At 39.2% G+C, this 22286-nt stretch overlaps 3 protein-coding genes across 3 annotated transcripts in view; all 3 read right to left on the bottom strand.

Annotated features, from left to right (window-relative positions):
• Window positions 1–288, bottom strand: part of LOC128863184 (fibronectin type-III domain-containing protein 3A) — a 103559-nt gene extending 103271 nt beyond the window's left edge. The window contains exon 1 of the mRNA XM_054102189.1: window positions 99–288. The gene's annotated coding sequence lies outside the window, so the exon portion shown is untranslated. The remainder of the gene's footprint in view (window positions 1–98) is intronic.
• Window positions 289–4480: 4192 nt separating this feature from the next.
• Window positions 4481–5217, bottom strand: LOC128864041 (uncharacterized). The gene is made up of 2 exons (XM_054103518.1): window positions 4993–5217; window positions 4481–4933 (listed from the first exon to the last, which is right to left on the bottom strand). Exons 1-2 carry the CDS (start codon window positions 5095–5097, stop codon window positions 4760–4762), a joined length of 279 nt encoding a protein of 92 aa, XP_053959493.1. The 5' UTR covers window positions 5098–5217; the 3' UTR covers window positions 4481–4759.
• An 8170-nt stretch (window positions 5218–13387) lies between these two features.
• Window positions 13388–14124, bottom strand: LOC128864017 (uncharacterized). The gene is made up of 2 exons (XM_054103483.1): window positions 13900–14124; window positions 13388–13840 (listed from the first exon to the last, which is right to left on the bottom strand). Exons 1-2 carry the CDS (start codon window positions 14002–14004, stop codon window positions 13667–13669), a joined length of 279 nt encoding a protein of 92 aa, XP_053959458.1. The 5' UTR covers window positions 14005–14124; the 3' UTR covers window positions 13388–13666.
• Window positions 14125–22286: the final 8162 nt, after the last annotated feature.

Below are 22286 nucleotides of genomic sequence, written 5' to 3'. Positions count from 1 at the left end.
ATGGTCTGACGTAAAAGTTACATACACATTCACATGTACACACCTATACCAATATGCCCACATATGTTTTGAATTTCCAGCCAAATTTTCATACTCACTTGTCATTTCATTACTAATTTCGGTATTTATTTATATTTTTCATTGTTTCTTTTGAAATTTTCGTTTGTTCTTGCATATTCACTTTTCCTTTAGATATTTATTACATTTCAATCGTTTCTTTGTACTCTCTTTCACACATTTTCCACACTTTTCTATCCGTTTTTTATCAACAGCTGTGATACTGTGGTCCTCCACTGCGCTCACTCGTACCGCATTTCATGCATTATGTTTTTTTTTTTTGCGAAACTTAGAGATTATAAACAATTTCAGCCCTATTTAATAGTAACCTTACTTAAGCGGTTGCATGGAATGCTTCACCAAATACCAGTTAGAACGCAAATTCTAGCATGAGGAGGATATGAGACGCAACAACGAGCTGAGGCAAGCACAAAGTGCCGAACCTACTTGCGACAACGGACACGGAATTCGTTTGATTGACGCGGCGAGAAAATGGAAAATGAACAAGACTCTGGCTGGCTTGAGGAAGGCGAAAAATGGAGACCAACAACAAGGCACCCTCACTATTGACGCCTTTATCATAGGTATGCTTTTGCTGCGCTGGCGGTCTCTCAAGTTTTGCCAAAATACACCACTGCCAGCCAATGGCCGCATTCACAACCGCCGTAAGAGCAGCAAAATCGACAATAGCTTTCAGCACTAATATAAACGAAACCAACTAAATGGGTGTATGTATAATATATACATACACATGTATTTAGGTAAGTACGGACCTGCAGGAAAATCAACTGGTTCCTATCTGGTGATTTGAAACCTTTTATGTCGCATTTTTTTATCCAAATCAATTTCCCTTTATTTCATAGAGTACATATGTATGTACATATGTACATATCTACATTTACTCATTGTCCTGACAATTATTTAAAATGCATTTTTATTAAAATTGTAATATTATATGTATAACAACGCAGGTTTCCCTGCAGGGTTAGCACACACATACTCTTAATTGCAATCATACCCTGCACGTATGTCCATATACGCATATGTATGTACGTGTGCACATATTATGTTGTTGTTATGCGACTCTGACAAGTGGCAGCAGCCATTTACCGCTTCGTTTACATTCAATTTTCTCCTGGCACGCCTCTTACAGAATCGCAATAATTTTGTTGGCCAAGAAAAAGCTTGCAAAAGTCGTAACATACCATGGCCTCCACTCGTAAGTTCGGAATTATACCACTTTTTCGTTTATCATCGTCACCACTGAGTGAGTATGGTGAACTCTTCTGTGGTACTTATGTTCACTCGTAAAGCTTTCCTCAGTCAATTGGGAAGCTTAGTATATATGTGCATGCGTACATATGTATGTGTATAAAGGAGATTTTTGAATACTTGCGGCCCTTCGTTGTTCATAAGCAAATGCTCATCTTACACAGCTTTGAAAAGGATGATGAAAATCCAACAATCTAGGAATTTTACTCATTCATATTTTTTAGTTTATAGACCTGCCACAATGAGTCCGTTGGAAATTCGTTGCCGCAACGGGTGTAACGGACGCATTGTGCGCAAGCGAACTAAACGTAACGGTTATTTTCCAAGGACAATTTTTTGTTGATATTTCATTAAAAAAAGAATTTTGACGTAAAAAAATTACTAATCGACTAATCGATAATATGGTCCCTATTAACTTCTACAATAAAGAAATAAATTGGTTGTGTATGTAAGTGTTACAAATAATACAATATCATATTTTGTGTAAAAACGTCAATCCGATTTTGTTTAGAAATGGATTAAATATCTTTTTATGGTAATTTAATATATATAAATGAATTCGCTAATGGACTATGTAGTTATTGGAACACAAATTTCTGCCTAGGAAGAGTTGCACATATCTGAGACATATGAGAGTAGTTCCGATGGTGACAAAATAATGGCAAGCCTAGTAGCTCGAACGAAAAGCGGGCTAAAACATGGAACAGTTACCCAAGAATTAGGATAAACCACCATGACTTGCAATATATGGGATATCACACAACGTTTTATGCATTTCAATAATAACGAGGATATGAAAACACCGGGTGAAGTTAGATTCGACAAGCTTATAAATAAAATCCGCGAAAAGTTATTTCTCATACCAAAAGAAGATCAAATTATTAGTCGTTGGTGATCAAATTATTTCTATAAAGTGCCGGCATCACCTAAACCAATACATTCCGGCTAAGCCTCACAAATGAGATTTACATTTTTTTTAAGAGGAGTTTCCGGATTTAGCTACGATTTCGGTATATTAGCTGTAGCCCAAAGTGATTAATATCCGGAGGGAGCACCGAATCTGGAAATCAGCTGGACTGTTGTTAAAAGGATAGCGGTGTCGAGAAATGAAAATCGTACACTTTTTTTTGAAAACTGGTTTAACGGCCCAGCCTCGAAGAAAAGTGATTTACTGGCTTTGAGTACGGTAAGACTTAATCGTGTCCCTAACTGTAAGATACCGACGGAAAACGAATTGAAAAAGTTTGGGAGAAGGCACAAATATTCTTTCAACTTTCGTTGGAAACCGACCTATATCAAGAAAAACGTATTTTAGTAAAAAAGGAGAAATGCATATTAAAATCGAGTCAGCGAAGTCTGTTGATGTATAGAAATATTATTCGGGCGGCGTAAACTTACTTGATTAATGACTAGGTCCTTAGAATTCATTCAAGGAAGATTTCGATGCCAACGGCATCAAACTCTACATCTCCCGCAGGCAACAGGAAAGGTGCTTTCAACGGTAAAGGAGAGGACATAAAGCTTCTCCTTTAAATTATGTTCGTACGGACAACACTTTCCGAAATAAATGAGACACAGGCAACTTTGATGATATACACTTTCTGTGAAAATGCAATGTACTTTTGTGCTATAGTGACAAAAGGAACTATTTTTCCCGCTTCCACACTGGGTACAACTGAAATACTCCAAACACTCTATTTGCATAGGAGTCATATAAGGCGTCGTCTTCTTCTAGTAAAATACGAGGTGTGCTCAAAAAGTATCGCGAATTTTGAATTTTTGCAGGTTACGTATATTCGAATTTCAATTTTTTTGTGGCGATATGTTGGTACTCATGTCTCTCACTCATGCCGACGAGTTCGGCCATTTTGAATGTTCAGTTAATTGTTGACAGCTGCTTTGCTTGCACGTGTTTCGGCTCGTCTTCGATTTTCACCTATTCAAAAAGACGGATTAAAGAACCTGTATCAAATTTTGTGTGAAAAACGAAATTAAATACGCGGATGCATTACTTTGGACCAAAGCAACGTTTATGGGTGGTACAAAAAGTTCTCAGAAGGCCGAGAAGATGTAAACGACGAAAAGCGTGCCGGACGCCCGAGCACTTCAACGACAGACGAAAAAATTGATGAAGTGAAGAAAATGGTATTGGCCAATTGTCGAATTACAGTTAGAGAAGCTGCTGAAGACCTAGACATATCGATTGCCTCGTGCCATTCGATTCTTTTCAATGATTTGGGTATGAGACGGGCCGTTGAAAAATTCGGACCAAAACTGCTCAATTTCGACCAAAAGCAGCATTGCATGAACATTGCTAATGAGATGTTGGACTCTATCCGCGAGGACCCAAATTTCCTCCAGAGGGTAATAACTGGTGACGAATCGTGGGTTTATGGTTATGACGGGGAAACCAAAGCTTAATCATCTCAATGAAAGCTGCCGCACGAACCAAGACCAAAAAAAGCGCGCCAAGTTCGGACGAATGTAAAAGTTTTGCTTACCGTTTTCTTCGATTGCAGGGGCGTTGTACAACATGAGTTCTTGCAAAAGGATAAATCGGTCAATAAAGAATATTACCTGCAAGCTATGCGCAATTTGCGTGAAGCAATCCGCCAGAAACGCCCGGATTTGTGGAAGAACAAAAATTGGCTCTTGCATCACGATAACGCCCAGCTCACACATCACTGCTTGTGCGCGACTTTTTGGCAAAAACAACACACTCTGGCCCCCTGAGACTTTTTCTTGTTCCCGAAACTGAAGAGGGCCATGAAAGGACGACTCTACGCTACGATTGACGAGATAAAGACGGCATCGAAGGAGGAGCTGAACAAGATAAAAAAAATTGTTTTTTTAAGTGCTTCGAAGATTGAAAAAAACGTTGGCACAAGTGCATAATATCTCAAGGGGACAAAATAGATAAATAATTTTTGAAAAAAACACGAAATTCGCGCAACTTTTTGAACACACCTCGTATAGTATAATCTAAGAAATAAACTTTTCCCATATATACATAAACAAATTACTAACAAATGCAAATTAGTGATGTTTAATTTTTTCTCCATAAATAAGATGTCCGTGCAGTAGAGGGTTACGAGTTTCGCTTTTGTGAATAACAATTTTACGGAGAAAGTTCTATGTTTATACGAGTAGCTAAAATTTATACACTTTTTATATTTTGTAACTGAGTGGTGCAGAAAATATTTACACAGATAAAATTTTATACAATTGAAATCGAAATTGGTATACAACCGCTTTTTTGTTTTGGTTTCATTCCGACCTGAACTTACACAAATTTTAGGAATTTCGAAAGTTTGCCCTTGTCGAACAATTGTTTGTTCTTGGGCAAATCAACCATTGCAATCCACTCATAAGGTATGTAAATTGACGCCAATAGGATGCAGGTTTAAATTTTCAGATGAGGTACACTTCGCTAGCTAACTTTTTTTGGTTTAATTTGTCGTTTTGCCAGCCACGCAGTATAGTCGTTTTTAATTCGTTTCGCTTTGGATTTGCGCAGACGAGCACTAATATAATCATCACGCTCGCGCAGCCAAATACGCGCATACTCCCAGCCCATCAGCCAGTTCATTGGTACTGGGCAAGGCTGTGAATCGGTAAGAGAATAAAGAGAGGAATTTTACAAATTTCATTAGTGGAACTTACATCATTCTCGTATGAAGGTACTAATTTCTTTTGTTTTATGTAGACATGAGATTGCAGATTGTCCCGCGGCCGTATTATAAACGCTTTCGACCATTCAGCTTTCATTTTTTTAGACAATTTTATTATAGGTATTTAACGAATAATTAAACGTGCAATAAAAAACAATATTTACACATTTTAATTTTGAAAACAAAATAATTCTTCCATTTGAAAACCTATTATGACTTTAAAGTCCATGATGGAAGTATTGTTTCCATTGCAATTGAAACCTAATTGTTTGGGGTAAACCGTCTTTATTTTTCTCTTTATAGGCTTATAAACTTCGTCCAACGCTGTTATAGTTTTTTGATCCCTTCCGGATAATAGGATTTGTCCAAGTCTGAAAAATAACCATTCGTTTCTGCAATTCGAAACAAATAGTAATCTAAGGGATCCAAATCTGGGAAATAGGTGGATGTGAAACGAGTTGGAAACCTGTTTCCATTAATTTTGCAACCACAACTGCTGAGTCGTTTTTTCGTCGTTTCGAGTATCAAACGTTATTGCCAAAGCAGGCATTATTCCGGATTTCCTGAAAAAACAAGCAGATCATACAACTTTGTTACTAAGCAGTTTGAACAGCAACTTCTGACAACGTGCAACAAGCAGAGCGTATATAGTAATTCAAATACCGCAACTTTTCGTAATTTTTTTAAATCTCCGAAACGTTATTCGGAGGATAGTTAATTTAAGTTAAGATGCTGTCAAATGCATGATTGACTTAGTAGTCGCAGCCATTGAGTTCAAGAGATGGTATGGCGGAAGGAAAGGATACTGCGTTGTGGTATTTCAGGATGTTAAGAACGCACTCATAAAAGTAGGCGCGTCTAGCTATTTTACAGAAGAAACTGGAGCTATTTACAGACCATACACTAAGGTTTAGAAGTGACAAAGGCATTGAGGAGTACAACTTGTCAGTGGGGGTTCCTCAATGATCATGTATAAAAAGTATACTGTCGGGACGACAAAGCTAGCTTTGTAGTAAGCTGCAGATAATACAACTATCCTGAATTTAATGACAATGGTTTCTAAGTTTTTGCAGAACTTTCTCTATACTTTCTTTATGTTGTGGTAGATAAGAACTGAACATGCCGATGTCATCTAAATAAAACGGAGTTCATTAGTCTTTGAGGCGTTGCTGGAGCTTTTTTCTGAACTCCTAGTGCCCTGGTCGCATTGTAAAATCCATTTTCTTCGATCACATTCTTTAATTTAAATCTGATGAGAGCCCTTTGCAAGATCAATTATTGTACATATAATAAGTATCTTGACACAATTTTCCTGAATTACTGTTAGTATTAGGAATACGAAATTTATTAGACACAGTGACTTCGTTTAAAGCTTTGCAATCCATTTACTATACTTACACATACCTGATATGCCTACGTTTTCGGCACGATCAATAATGATTAGTTGTATGAGGAACAGCTTTCCGTTTTGGAAATGACAATACGTTATTAATACGTTTATAAGTCCGGGCCATTCCATTCTAAAGTATAAAAGCGAAGATGCATAGTAACGTTTAATTGAACACCTCCCAAAAAATGTATCGTTTCTGTTGAAACTGTTCAGTTTATTATCGTTTAGATATCAAAATAATTATATTTGCATTCATAACACAATAAAATCCAATACGTTTACATTGAAACGTTGAATTTAGTGCACTAATGGGCCTTGTTTATGAGTATATAGGAAGGCAGTAGGCATGACCCACACAATCTCAGTTTTTGCCGACCTCTGTTGCAACAAACTGCTGACATCCTCTGTTATATCAGCAGATCAGTCAGTTCCTCCAAATCGCTTAGGGCCAGTTAACGGTATGATGTTGGCCACACCTTTTGTATTCTCTCCACCGTAACAAAGGCAGGCCAGGCATTGTCTGCAAACGATGTTCGCCTTCGTGATAGCAAAATAAACGTTTTTTCATTGCCACGTTAACGATTAGATATTGTTTCGTCGATTCTGCTATGAAACGAAAGAAATTCCTTTGCAAAATTATTTTTACTCGTTAAGGAAATGAAATCGATTCTATATGCTTAAGTCTTCGTTTAATTTTGTTATATTTCTGCTTAAAATTAAGAGAACAAATGACGGCTTATGCGATCCAAAAATGTTTGCAAAAAGAAAACCTCATTCGCTTCTGGTGAGAATGCAACTCGCTTTCTCTTATCGAACTCAACCTTAATATTCACTTAGGTTAGGTTAGGTTGAAGCGGTTGTCTTGTGGGACACACTCAGGCTCATAGCCCATCGGGAGCCCAGGGCGTGAGGGAGCTTTCCGCTTTCCCTATTTCTCCTAAAACCATTGTGCGCTTTTCAAAAATTTTATAAGATCTCCTATTTCTGTGGAACTGAGATCTTCCAATTCGTTTAAAAATTGTTTGCCTAGAATAGCAAATCTCCGTCTGGATAGAGCAGGACAATGGCACAGAAGGTGCAAGATTGTCTCCTCCTCTTCCTCATCAAGACAACTTCTACAGAAGTTGTGTGCTTGCACACCCATCCTTTGGGCGTGCCTACCTATTAGGCAATGTCCCGTTATGACTGAAATCAGTGTGCTAAGATTGTGTTTATTTTGGCTTAGCAAAGATTCTGTGCGTTTAGCACTAAGAGTCGGCGACAGTTGATGGGCGATTTTGCAGGTGGCTTCATTGCGCCATCTTGCGTTTGCTTTCCTTACGATTTCTTCAAGGATAAGTAGCTTACATGTTTGTAAGGGAATGCCTATGTAATTTTCTATGCACTCATCGGTCAACTTGGTGCCGAGTCCCGCTAGTTCATCGGCTCTACAGTTACCTTCAATGTCGCGATGGCCAGGAACCCATATTATCCTTAGGCGAAATGACTCAGCCATCTCGTTAGATGTCCGTCATTTCATGGCTACCTTGGAGGTTGTCGACTGTTTTGTGAGGGATTTTATCGCCGCCTGGCTGTCAGTGAAAATGTAGATGTCATTACCGGATATCGCATCACACTGTACCAGTGTCAAGTACCAAAGACACTACAGTAGTCGGGGAGCCGAAAACTGAAGGAGATCCCCAGATGCTCGGAGTTTACACCTCCACCCACCCTTCCCTCGAGCTTTGAGCCATCTGTGTATACATGGATAGACTCGCCCTGTCTTACATCGTCCCGTTCCCACTCTTCCCTTGAGGGTAGGAGGGTCGTGAACGATGTAATGGCAAGCGTGGGCGGGAGTGCATAGTCCACCAATCCGGGAATCTCCGAAGTGCCAGCCAGGATTTTGCCGTGACCGTAGCTCTTATTTGACCACTTGCTTAGAGTGTTCAGCCTTATTGCCGTGCTGCGCGCGATATATTTTGCCTGCTGATCTACTGGCAGGAAGTTTAATGTCGCATATAATGCTTTCGATGGTGTGGTTGATATCGCGCCAGTTATGAGAACAGATGCTAGTCTCTGAACCTTGTCAAGTTTTTTGATGTTCACCCCCTTCTCAAGGGCATTCCACCATATTACAATGCCATAGTAGAGAATAGGCCTAACCACTGCTGTGTACAGCCAGTGTACCATTCTGGGTTCCAATCCCCATTTCTTTCCAATTAGCCTTCCGCAGGAGTACAACGCCATCATAGATTTGCGTACTCTATCTGCGACTGTGAGCCCCCAATTTAGCTTCCTATCCAGTATAAGTCCTAGATATTTGGCCTTTTCTGTTACTCTAAGTGGTTTCCCTCCTAGGAATATGTGTTTAAGAGCAGGTGTTTTATGTTTTCTGCTAAATAGTATCAGATCCGTTTTTTTCCGGATTTACTTCAAGTCCTCGACTTTTACACCAGAGTGATAGTCTATTGAGAGATCTTTGTTGAAGATCGCATAAAGTTGGAAGGTGCTTCCCCGAGATTGCTATAACTATATCATCGGCATATGAGATTATTTCCCCCCCCCATTTTTTTCAAGTTCTTGAAGAAGATTATTGACAGCTAAGTTCCACAGAAGTGGGGAGATTACCCCACCTTGGGGTGTGCCCCTGATCGGGAATTTCTTGGTGGATGTGTCACCGAAATTTGCGATTATTGTTCGCCCAGTTAGCATTCGTTCTATAAACGAGACTAGTGCCCTGTTTACACCCATTTCCGTTAGCGAAGTTGTAATAGCCTCCGGATAAATATTATTGAAGGCACCCTCGATGTCTAGAAAGGCAGCGAGGGTGTATTCCTTATAGTGAAGTGATTTCTCAACCGTGTCAACTAGCGCGTGGAGCGCTGTTTCCACTGATTTGCCTTTGCTGTATGCGTGTTGGGACGGTGATAGCTTATTGCCAATTTCTCCTTTGATATGCATATCTAGTAAACGCTCTAGGGTTTTTAACAGAAAGGATGATAGGCTAATCGGCCTGAAGTCCTTCGGTTTCGGGTGTGTGGTTTTCCCTCCCTTGGAAATGAATACCTCTTTTACTTCCGCCCATTTTTTGGGGATATAATTGAGTTGTATCGCCGCCTTGAAGATTAAGGCGAGTATAGGTGCGATCATATCTCTTGTATGTTGCAGATCAGCGGGGATGATTCCGTCTGGACCTGGCGATTTGTAAGGTCTGAAGCTGCCAATGGCAAAGTTTATGTTATCCTCCGTTATGAAATCTGTTGGGGGATTCCCGTTGTGAACTATAGTTTGAGTTCTACTGTCTTTGTTGCAGAGACAACCTGGAAAGTGTGTCTGCATTAGTAATTCTAGTGTTTCTGCACTGCTAGTTGTCCAGTTGCCGTTCTCTTTTATGAGGTAGCTAGGGTTGCTTGGGCTCGTTGATAGGACTTTCCGGAGCCTACTAGTCTCCGAAACACTTTCTATCTTTTGACAGAAATCTCTTCAAGACGCTGTTTTTGCTGCCCTTATGGCATACTTAAATCTACGTTGACATTCTTTGTATCTATCCCACGAGTTAGTTCTCTTCGCTTCGTTATACATAGTTCTACACTCCTTTCTAAGGTCTGCTATGTCAGTGGACCACCAAGGGGGTTTCGGTTTGCCTCTTCTTGTTCTCTGAGGACATGCTGCTTTCGCAGCTTGTTGAAATGCTGAGGTTATCTCGTCAACCGCTGTGTCGAGCTGTAGCTCGGAGTCAATTTGGTATGTCGCGCCAGGGAGTTTGCTGGCCAGTGTGGTTTCAAACACGCCCCAGTTTGTGCGTCTGCGGTTTATGACCGGCTTGCACTTCTTAGTTGGTAATGAAATATTGTACATTAGGTACCTATGATCTGAGAAAGAGTTGTCTTTAGACACTCTCCATTCTTGTAAGATTTGCGCCCCTTATTCATTGACACAAGTGATGTCTAGAACTTCCCTTCTTGTAGTAGTTACAAAGGTAGGGGTATTGCCTATATTGCTAATACAGGGTGGCTGATGAAAGCCGCTACCAAAAAAAAATTGAATAACTTTTTTTCTTTTTAAGTTATCTGTTCCATTTTTGTTTTAGTTTGCAGATTGATCTTTAAAATTTATTAAAATGGATAACTGGGACACGCAAACAAGAATTTGGATAGTCCGCCGCTATCACGCACTGGAGTCCGTAGTTTTGGTACAGAGAGAGTACAGGCGGATGTTTGGCGGCGATCCCCCGAGCAGATGGACCATAATGAGACTGGTGAATAATTTTGCTGAGCAAGGAACAGTCGCAAGAAGGCCTTATCATCGAAACCCACCAGTTCGGACGGAGGAAACGATCGCTGCTGTAGCTGCAGCTATACAAGGGTTTCAACAAGAAGCTTATCTGCTCAACTTGGTGTCAGCCGACAGTCTTTGCAAACAATAATGCACAAAGATTTAGACTTATTTCCCTACAAAATTCAAATGGTTAACAAACTGAATGCAGCAGACTTGCCGATTCGCTTGGAATTTTGCCAGACGATCCTGCAAATGGTGGAAGAAGACCAAAACATGTTAAACTGCCTTTTCATGTCTGATGAGGCCCATTTCGATTTAAACGGCAATGTGAACAAACAAAATTGTCGAATATGGAGTACTTCTAACCCACAGATACTCCACGAGACGGAATTGCGTCCTCTTCGCGTGACAGTATGGTGTGCGGTTTCTTCACGCTGCATTGTCGGGCCTTATTTTTTTGAAGAAAATGGTCACACCGTTACGGTTACTGGAGACCGTTATTTGAAAATGCTGAAAGAATTTTTCTATCCAGAACTACGCCGAAAGAAAATTCCTTTCAACTCTGTGTGGTTTCAACAAAATGGGGCAACGTCTCACATAGCCCAGACTGTTATGACAGAGTTGCGACGAAAATTTCCCAATAAACTGATTTCAAGAAACTCCGAATTTCGTTGGCCCCCCAGGTCGCCTGACCTTACTGCACCTGACTTTTTCTTGTGGGGTTTATGTAAACAAGAAGTTTATAAAACAAAGCCAACAAATTTGGATGAACTAAAACAATCCATTCGGGCAACAATTGCGGCTATTCCTGTCGCAACTCTCAAAGCAGCAATGAACAACTTTTTACTAAGATGCCGCACTTGTGTCAACGAGCATGGGGGGCATTTAAATTCAATTATTTTTAAAACTAGTTAAGCTACATTTAATAAAATTTAATGACCTTCAACTTGAAAAAAAAAAAAATGAATTCCATACACTAAAAAAAAAGTTATTTGAGTTTCTTAATGTAGGAAAATTCATCAGCCACCCTGTATAAAGATTGTTGCACATAATGAATTCAAAAATGTACTCACCGCGTGCATTTGTGTCTGAACTGCCCCAGACATGATGATGTGCATTTGCATCTGCTCCCAGTATGAATGGGGTACCGCATCTCGATGCTTGCTCAGTTGCACTTATAAATTGCAGTTGCACTTATAGTTGCAATAAATTCTGGATTCATCTGTTGATTTGTGGGTGTAAAGGTATACGTGGAATTTGTAGTATTCGATGCCTGTTGGTCATGTCCGTGATTAGTCGCTTCATTACCGATCCTAAGTCTTTGAATTTGTTCGATAATTTCGTTCGCTTTTTCTGTCATTGTGATTTGTTTCGGATTCTTAAACAAAATTTAAAGATTTTTCGTAGATGGATTTTTTAAATATAATATAAGAGCTTAAATTATTGATATGTGATTTGCTTTAATCATATTTACTTGTTTTTCTTTTTTCTAATTTCCTTTTACTTCTTCAATTTAATATTTTTACTTCATATATTTGTTTTTCTCCGAGAAAAAGAATTTGTTTAATTCTCCCTAAATATATACGCGGATGCATTACTTTGGACCAAAGCAACGTTTATGGGTGGTACAAAAAGTTCTCAGAAGGCCGAGAAGATGTAAACGACGAAAAGCGTGCCGGACGCCCGAGCACTTCAACGACAGACGAAAAAATTGATGAAGTGAAGAAAATGGTATTGGCCAATTGTCGAATTACAGTTAGAGAAGCTGCTGAAGACCTAGACATATCGATTGCCTCGTGCCATTCGATTCTTTTCAATGATTTGGGTATGAGACGGGCCGTTGAAAAATTCGGACCAAAACTGCTCAATTTCGACCAAAAGCAGCATTGCATGAACATTGCTAATGAGATGTTGGACTCTATCCGCGAGGACCCAAATTTCCTCCAGAGGGTAATAACTGGTGACGAATCGTGGGTTTATGGTTATGACGGGGAAACCAAAGCTTAATCATCTCAATGAAAGCTGCCGCACGAACCAAGACCAAAAAAAGCGCGCCAAGTTCGGACGAATGTAAAAGTTTTGCTTACCGTTTTCTTCGATTGCAGGGGCGTTGTACAACATGAGTTCTTGCAAAAGGATAAATCGGTCAATAAAGAATATTACCTGCAAGCTATGCGCAATTTGCGTGAAGCAATCCGCCAGAAACGCCCGGATTTGTGGAAGAACAAAAATTGGCTCTTGCATCACGATAACGCCCAGCTCACACATCACTGCTTGTGCGCGACTTTTTGGCAAAAACAACACACTCTGGCCCCCTGAGACTTTTTCTTGTTCCCGAAACTGAAGAGGGCCATGAAAGGACGACTCTACGCTACGATTGACGAGATAAAGACGGCATCGAAGGAGGAGCTGAACAAGATAAAAAAAATTGTTTTTTTAAGTGCTTCGAAGATTGAAAAAAACGTTGGCACAAGTGCATAATATCTCAAGGGGACAAAATAGATAAATAATTTTTGAAAAAAACACGAAATTCGCGCAACTTTTTGAACACACCTCGTATAGTATAATCTAAGAAATAAACTTTTCCCATATATACATAAACAAATTACTAACAAATGCAAATTAGTGATGTTTAATTTTTTCTCCATAAATAAGATGTCCGTGCAGTAGAGGGTTACGAGTTTCGCTTTTGTGAATAACAATTTTACGGAGAAAGTTCTATGTTTATACGAGTAGCTAAAATTTATACACTTTTTATATTTTGTAACTGAGTGGTGCAGAAAATATTTACACAGATAAAATTTTATACAATTGAAATCGAAATTGGTATACAACCGCTTTTTTGTTTTGGTTTCATTCCGACCTGAACTTACACAAATTTTAGGAATTTCGAAAGTTTGCCCTTGTCGAACAATTGTTTGTTCTTGGGCAAATCAACCATTGCAATCCACTCATAAGGTATGTAAATTGACGCCAATAGGATGCAGGTTTAAATTTTCAGATGAGGTACACTTCGCTAGCTAACTTTTTTTGGTTTAATTTGTCGTTTTGCCAGCCACGCAGTATAGTCGTTTTTAATTCGTTTCGCTTTGGATTTGCGCAGACGAGCACTAATATAATCATCACGCTCGCGCAGCCAAATACGCGCATACTCCCAGCCCATCAGCCAGTTCATTGGTACTGGGCAAGGCTGTGAATCGGTAAGAGAATAAAGAGAGGAATTTTACAAATTTCATTAGTGGAACTTACATCATTCTCGTATGAAGGTACTAATTTCTTTTGTTTTATGTAGACATGAGATTGCAGATTGTCCCGCGGCCGTATTATAAACGCTTTCGACCATTCAGCTTTCATTTTTTTAGACAATTTTATTATAGGTATTTAACGAATAATTAAACGTGCAATAAAAAACAATATTTACACATTTTAATTTTGAAAACAAAATAATTCTTCCATTTGAAAACCTATTATGACTTTAAAGTCCATGATGGAAGTATTGTTTCCATTGCAATTGAAACCTAATTGTTTGGGGTAAACCGTCTTTATTTTTCTCTTTATAGGCTTATAAACTTCGTCCAACGCTGTTATAGTTTTTTGATCCCTTCCGGATAATAGGATTTGTCCAAGTCTGAAAAATAACCATTCGTTTCTGCAATTCGAAACAAATAGTAATCTAAGGGATCCAAATCTGGGAAATAGGTGGATGTGAAACGAGTTGGAAACCTGTTTCCATTAATTTTGCAACCACAACTGCTGAGTCGTTTTTTCGTCGTTTCGAGTATCAAACGTTATTGCCAAAGCAGGCATTATTCCGGATTTCCTGAAAAAACAAGCAGATCATACAACTTTGTTACTAAGCAGTTTGAACAGCAACTTCTGACAACGTGCAACAAGCAGAGCGTATATAGTAATTCAAATACCGCAACTTTTCGTAATTTTTTTAAATCTCCGAAACGTTATTCGGAGGATAGTTAATTTAAGTTAAGATGCTGTCAAATGCATGATTGACTTAGTAGTCGCAGCCATTGAGTTCAAGAGATGGTATGGCGGAAGGAAAGGATACTGCGTTGTGGTATTTCAGGATGTTAAGAACGCACTCATAAAAGTAGGCGCGTCTAGCTATTTTACAGAAGAAACTGGAGCTATTTACAGACCATACACTAAGGTTTAGAAGTGACAAAGGCATTGAGGAGTACAACTTGTCAGTGGGGGTTCCTCAATGATCATGTATAAAAAGTATACTGTCGGGACGACAAAGCTAGCTTTGTAGTAAGCTGCAGATAATACAACTATCCTGAATTTAATGACAATGGTTTCTAAGTTTTTGCAGAACTTTCTCTATACTTTCTTTATGTTGTGGTAGATAAGAACTGAACATGCCGATGTCATCTAAATAAAACGGAGTTCATTAGTCTTTGAGGCGTTGCTGGAGCTTTTTTCTGAACTCCTAGTGCCCTGGTCGCATTGTAAAATCCATTTTCTTCGATCACATTCTTTAATTTAAATCTGATGAGAGCCCTTTGCAAGATCAATTATTGTACATATAATAAGTATCTTGACACAATTTTCCTGAATTACTGTTAGTATTAGGAATACGAAATTTATTAGACACAGTGACTTCGTTTAAAGCTTTGCAATCCATTTACTATACTTACACATACCTGATATGCCTACGTTTTCGGCACGATCAATAATGATTAGTTGTATGAGGAACAGCTTTCCGTTTTGGAAATGACAATACGTTATTAATACGTTTATAAGTCCGGGCCATTCCATTCTAAAGTATAAAAGCGAAGATGCATAGTAACGTTTAATTGAACACCTCCCAAAAAATGTATCGTTTCTGTTGAAACTGTTCAGTTTATTATCGTTTAGATATCAAAATAATTATATTTGCATTCATAACACAATAAAATCCAATACGTTTACATTGAAACGTTGAATTTAGTGCACTAATGGGCCTTGTTTATGAGTATATAGGAAGGCAGTAGGCATGACCCACACAATCTCAGTTTTTGCCGACCTCTGTTGCAACAAACTGCTGACATCCTCTGTTATATCAGCAGATCAGTCAGTTCCTCCAAATCGCTTAGGGCCAGTTAACGGTATGATGTTGGCCACACCTTTTGTATTCTCTCCACCGTAACAAAGGCAGGCCAGGCATTGTCTGCAAACGATGTTCGCCTTCGTGATAGCAAAATAAACGTTTTTTCATTGCCACGTTAACGATTAGATATTGTTTCGTCGATTCTGCTATGAAACGAAAGAAATTCCTTTGCAAAATTATTTTTACTCGTTAAGGAAATGAAATCGATTCTATATGCTTAAGTCTTCGTTTAATTTTGTTATATTTCTGCTTAAAATTAAGAGAACAAATGACGGCTTATGCGATCCAAAAATGTTTGCAAAAAGAAAACCTCATTCGCTTCTGGTGAGAATGCAACTCGCTTTCTCTTATCGAACTCAACCTTAATATTCACTTAGGTTAGGTTAGGTTGAAGCGGTTGTCTTGTGGGACACACTCAGGCTCATAGCCCATCGGGAGCCCAGGGCGTGAGGGAGCTTTCCGCTTTCCCTATTTCTCCTAAAACCATTGTGCGCTTTTCAAAAATTTTATAAGATCTCCTATTTCTGTGGAACTGAGATCTTCCAATTCGTTTAAAAATTGTTTGCCTAGAATAGCAAATCTCCGTCTGGATAGAGCAGGACAATGGCACAGAAGGTGCAAGATTGTCTCCTCCTCTTCCTCATCAAGACAACTTCTACAGAAGTTGTGTGCTTGCACACCCATCCTTTGGGCGTGCCTACCTATTAGGCAATGTCCCGTTATGACTGAAATCAGTGTGCTAAGATTGTGTTTATTTTGGCTTAGCAAAGATTCTGTGCGTTTAGCACTAAGAGTCGGCGACAGTTGATGGGCGATTTTGCAGGTGGCTTCATTGCGCCATCTTGCGTTTGCTTTCCTTACGATTTCTTCAAGGATAAGTAGCTTACATGTTTGTAAGGGAATGCCTATGTAATTTTCTATGCACTCATCGGTCAACTTGGTGCCGAGTCCCGCTAGTTCATCGGCTCTACAGTTACCTTCAATGTCGCGATGGCCAGGAACCCATATTATCCTTAGGCGAAATGACTCAGCCATCTCGTTAGATGTCCGTCATTTCATGGCTACCTTGGAGGTTGTCGACTGTTTTGTGAGGGATTTTATCGCCGCCTGGCTGTCAGTGAAAATGTAGATGTCATTACCGGATATCGCATCACACTGTACCAGTGTCAAGTACCAAAGACACTACAGTAGTCGGGGAGCCGAAAACTGAAGGAGATCCCCAGATGCTCGGAGTTTACACCTCCACCCACCCTTCCCTCGAGCTTTGAGCCATCTGTGTATACATGGATAGACTCGCCCTGTCTTACATCGTCCCGTTCCCACTCTTCCCTTGAGGGTAGGAGGGTCGTGAACGATGTAATGGCAAGCGTGGGCGGGAGTGCATAGTCCACCAATCCGGGAATCTCCGAAGTGCCAGCCAGGATTTTGCCGTGACCGTAGCTCTTATTTGACCACTTGCTTAGAGTGTTCAGCCTTATTGCCGTGCTGCGCGCGATATATTTTGCCTGCTGATCTACTGGCAGGAAGTTTAATGTCGCATATAATGCTTTCGATGGTGTGGTTGATATCGCGCCAGTTATGAGAACAGATGCTAGTCTCTGAACCTTGTCAAGTTTTTTGATGTTCACCCCCTTCTCAAGGGCATTCCACCATATTACAATGCCATAGTAGAGAATAGGCCTAACCACTGCTGTGTACAGCCAGTGTACCATTCTGGGTTCCAATCCCCATTTCTTTCCAATTAGCCTTCCGCAGGAGTACAACGCCATCATAGATTTGCGTACTCTATCTGCGACTGTGAGCCCCCAATTTAGCTTCCTATCCAGTATAAGTCCTAGATATTTGGCCTTTTCTGTTACTCTAAGTGGTTTCCCTCCTAGGAATATGTGTTTAAGAGCAGGTGTTTTATGTTTTCTGCTAAATAGTATCAGATCCGTTTTTTTCCGGATTTACTTCAAGTCCTCGACTTTTACACCAGAGTGATAGTCTATTGAAAGATCTTTGTTGAAGATCGCATAAAGTTGGAAGGTGCTTCCCCGAGATTGCTATAACTATATCATCGGCATATGAGATTATTTCCCCCCCCCATTTTTTTCAAGTTCTTGAAGAAGATTATTGACAGCTAAGTTCCACAGAAGTGGGGAGATTACCCCACCTTGGGGTGTGCCCCTGATCGGGAATTTCTTGGTGGATGTGTCACCGAAATTTGCGATTATTGTTCGCCCAGTTAGCATTCGTTCTATAAACGAGACTAGTGCCCTGTTTACACCCATTTCCGTTAGCGAAGTTGTAATAGCCTCCGGATAAATATTATTGAAGGCACCCTCGATGTCTAGAAAGGCAGCGAGGGTGTATTCCTTATAGTGAAGTGATTTCTCAACCGTGTCAACTAGCGCGTGGAGCGCTGTTTCCACTGATTTGCCTTTGCTGTATGCGTGTTGGGACGGTGATAGCTTATTGCCAATTTCTCCTTTGATATGCATATCTAGTAAACGCTCTAGGGTTTTTAACAGAAAGGATGATAGGCTAATCGGCCTGAAGTCCTTCGGTTTCGGGTGTGTGGTTTTCCCTCCCTTGGAAATGAATACCTCTTTTACTTCCGCCCATTTTTTGGGGATATAATTGAGTTGTATCGCCGCCTTGAAGATTAAGGCGAGTATAGGTGCGATCATATCTCTTGTATGTTGCAGATCAGCGGGGATGATTCCGTCTGGACCTGGCGATTTGTAAGGTCTGAAGCTGCCAATGGCAAAGTTTATGTTATCCTCCGTTATGAAATCTGTTGGGGGATTCCCGTTGTGAACTATAGTTTGAGTTCTACTGTCTTTGTTGCAGAGACAACCTGGAAAGTGTGTCTGCATTAGTAATTCTAGTGTTTCTGCACTGCTAGTTGTCCAGTTGCCGTTCTCTTTTATGAGGTAGCTAGGGTTGCTTGGGCTCGTTGATAGGACTTTCCGGAGCCTACTAGTCTCCGAAACACTTTCTATCTTTTGACAGAAATCTCTTCAAGACGCTGTTTTTGCTGCCCTTATGGCATACTTAAATCTACGTTGACATTCTTTGTATCTATCCCACGAGTTAGTTCTCTTCGCTTCGTTATACATAGTTCTACACTCCTTTCTAAGGTCTGCTATGTCAGTGGACCACCAAGGGGGTTTCGGTTTGCCTCTTCTTGTTCTCTGAGGACATGCTGCTTTCGCAGCTTGTTGAAATGCTGAGGTTATCTCGTCAACCGCTGTGTCGAGCTGTAGCTCGGAGTCAATTTGGTATGTCGCGCCAGGGAGTTTGCTGGCCAGTGTGGTTTCAAACACGCCCCAGTTTGTGCGTCTGCGGTTTATGACCGGCTTGCACTTCTTAGTTGGTAATGAAATATTGTACATTAGGTACCTATGATCTGAGAAAGAGTTGTCTTTAGACACTCTCCATTCTTGTAAGATTTGCGCCCCTTATTCATTGACACAAGTGATGTCTAGAACTTCCCTTCTTGTAGTAGTTACAAAGGTAGGGGTATTGCCTATATTGCTAATACAGGGTGGCTGATGAAAGCCGCTACCAAAAAAAAATTGAATAACTTTTTTTCTTTTTAAGTTATCTGTTCCATTTTTGTTTTAGTTTGCAGATTGATCTTTAAAATTTATTAAAATGGATAACTGGGACACGCAAACAAGAATTTGGATAGTCCGCCGCTATCACGCACTGGAGTCCGTAGTTTTGGTACAGAGAGAGTACAGGCGGATGTTTGGCGGCGATCCCCCGAGCAGATGGACCATAATGAGACTGGTGAATAATTTTGCTGAGCAAGGAACAGTCGCAAGAAGGCCTTATCATCGAAACCCACCAGTTCGGACGGAGGAAACGATCGCTGCTGTAGCTGCAGCTATACAAGGGTTTCAACAAGAAGCTTATCTGCTCAACTTGGTGTCAGCCGACAGTCTTTGCAAACAATAATGCACAAAGATTTAGACTTATTTCCCTACAAAATTCAAATGGTTAACAAACTGAATGCAGCAGACTTGCCGATTCGCTTGGAATTTTGCCAGACGATCCTGCAAATGGTGGAAGAAGACCAAAACATGTTAAACTGCCTTTTCATGTCTGATGAGGCCCATTTCGATTTAAACGGCAATGTGAACAAACAAAATTGTCGAATATGGAGTACTTCTAACCCACAGATACTCCACGAGACGGAATTGCGTCCTCTTCGCGTGACAGTATGGTGTGCGGTTTCTTCACGCTGCATTGTCGGGCCTTATTTTTTTGAAGAAAATGGTCACACCGTTACGGTTACTGGAGACCGTTATTTGAAAATGCTGAAAGAATTTTTCTATCCAGAACTACGCCGAAAGAAAATTCCTTTCAACTCTGTGTGGTTTCAACAAAATGGGGCAACGTCTCACATAGCCCAGACTGTTATGACAGAGTTGCGACGAAAATTTCCCAATAAACTGATTTCAAGAAACTCCGAATTTCGTTGGCCCCCCAGGTCGCCTGACCTTACTGCACCTGACTTTTTCTTGTGGGGTTTATGTAAACAAGAAGTTTATAAAACAAAGCCAACAAATTTGGATGAACTAAAACAATCCATTCGGGCAACAATTGCGGCTATTCCTGTCGCAACTCTCAAAGCAGCAATGAACAACTTTTTACTAAGATGCCGCACTTGTGTCAACGAGCATGGGGGGCATTTAAATTCAATTATTTTTAAAACTAGTTAAGCTACATTTAATAAAATTTAATGACCTTCAACTTGAAAAAAAAAAAAATGAATTCCATACACTAAAAAAAAAGTTATTTGAGTTTCTTAATGTAGGAAAATTCATCAGCCACCCTGTATAAAGATTGTTGCACATAATGAATTCAAAAATGTACTCACCGCGTGCATTTGTGTCTGAACTGCCCCAGACATGATGATGTGCATTTGCATCTGCTCCCAGTATGAATGGGGTACCGCATCTCGATGCTTGCTCAGTTGCACTTATAAATTGCAGTTGCACTTATAGTTGCAATAAATTCTGGATTCATCTGTTGATTTGTGGGTGTAAAGGTATACGTGGAATTTGTAGTATTCGATGCCTGTTGGTCATGTCCGTGATTAGTCGCTTCATTACCGATCCTAAGTCTTTGAATTTGTTCGATAATTTCGTTCGCTTTTTCTGTCATTGTGATTTGTTTCGGATTCTTAAACAAAATTTAAAGATTTTTCGTAGATGGATTTTTTAAATATAATATAAGAGCTTAAATTATTGATATGTGATTTGCTTTAATCATATTTACTTGTTTTTCTTTTTTCTAATTTCCTTTTACTTCTTCAATTTAATATTTTTACTTCATATATTTGTTTTTCTCCGAGAAAAAGAATTTGTTTAATTCTCCCTAAATTTTGGTTACGTAATTTTCTTTTCTTTAAATTTGCAGCATTTTTTCAATTATTTTGCATTTGACTTCCTTGAAAACATTTAATTTATTTTTCTTAAATTTCGTTTACTTAATTTTCTTTCTGCTGAATTGTCAGTATTTTTTTAAATATAAGAGTTTAAATTATTTAAAAAAAATTTTCATTTAATTTTTCTTAAATATTTTTTTACTTTTCTTTTCACTAAATACAATTTTTTATTTAATTTTTTTTTGAAATTGGTTTGGTTAAATATTTTCACTAAATACAATTTTTACTTAATTTTTCTGAAATTTGTTTAAAAAATTTTTTTTTTCTAAATTCACAACTTAAATTAAATTCTTACATTAAGATGTTAAGCTTCATGTCCAGCGTTGGCACGGTTGGTGGTTGTGGGTGCTTTGATTTCTCCCTTTTCTTTAGTACTCAGGATCTTCTGCACTTCTTGCTTCCTCAGTGCCTTGCGTGTAGCCGCTTTGGTGTTTATATCTTATTGGACGCACTATGTGGTTTTTATTTTATAAAACAAACGCGTAACCGTACTTTTTATTTTCCGGTTATTTACAACGCACGCTGCTCCGTCCTGTCACGGCCGCGAGTTAAAACTCCGAAAGTTTTTAAATTAAAAAAAATATAAATTTTGTTTAGAAAGCTATGCCTCTTAATTATTTGACTGTCTAAAACGAAGTGACAATTTTATTTTCTTAAAACTAAAACTAAAGCTAAAGTTTTATTAGCGCGAAGTCGTTACCTCTGATACCGTTTCAAAGGCAAGCGCGAGTGCATTACCTACGGATGCGAATGCAATTTGATTCTAAGGAATTTGTGCTTGCCGACGTTGTGTCAGCAAAAAGCGTGGGATACGATATTTATTTTTGTGCATTTTGAATTTGTTTCGTTTTAACAACCTCTCTCCTTAAATTCAAACGTCCTCGTTTGATGTACTTGAATTTTTTTTTTAATATTTCATTGAGACCCTTTATTGTCTCTTCCGATAATTGTATTTGTTCATCTCTTTTGTTACTTTGTGGTTCAATGATTAATGCGTTTCTTCCCTTTTTGTACTTTAGAAAACATGTGACTCACAATAGTATAATTATTATTGTTGAAAATCCGAAATTTATGGCGAATTTTGTA

Source organism: Anastrepha ludens, chromosome 5 (genome assembly GCF_028408465.1).
Source record: "Anastrepha ludens isolate Willacy chromosome 5, idAnaLude1.1, whole genome shotgun sequence".
NCBI lineage: Eukaryota > Metazoa > Arthropoda > Insecta > Diptera > Tephritidae > Anastrepha > Anastrepha ludens.
This window is presented reverse-complemented; position numbering and strand designations above follow the sequence as displayed.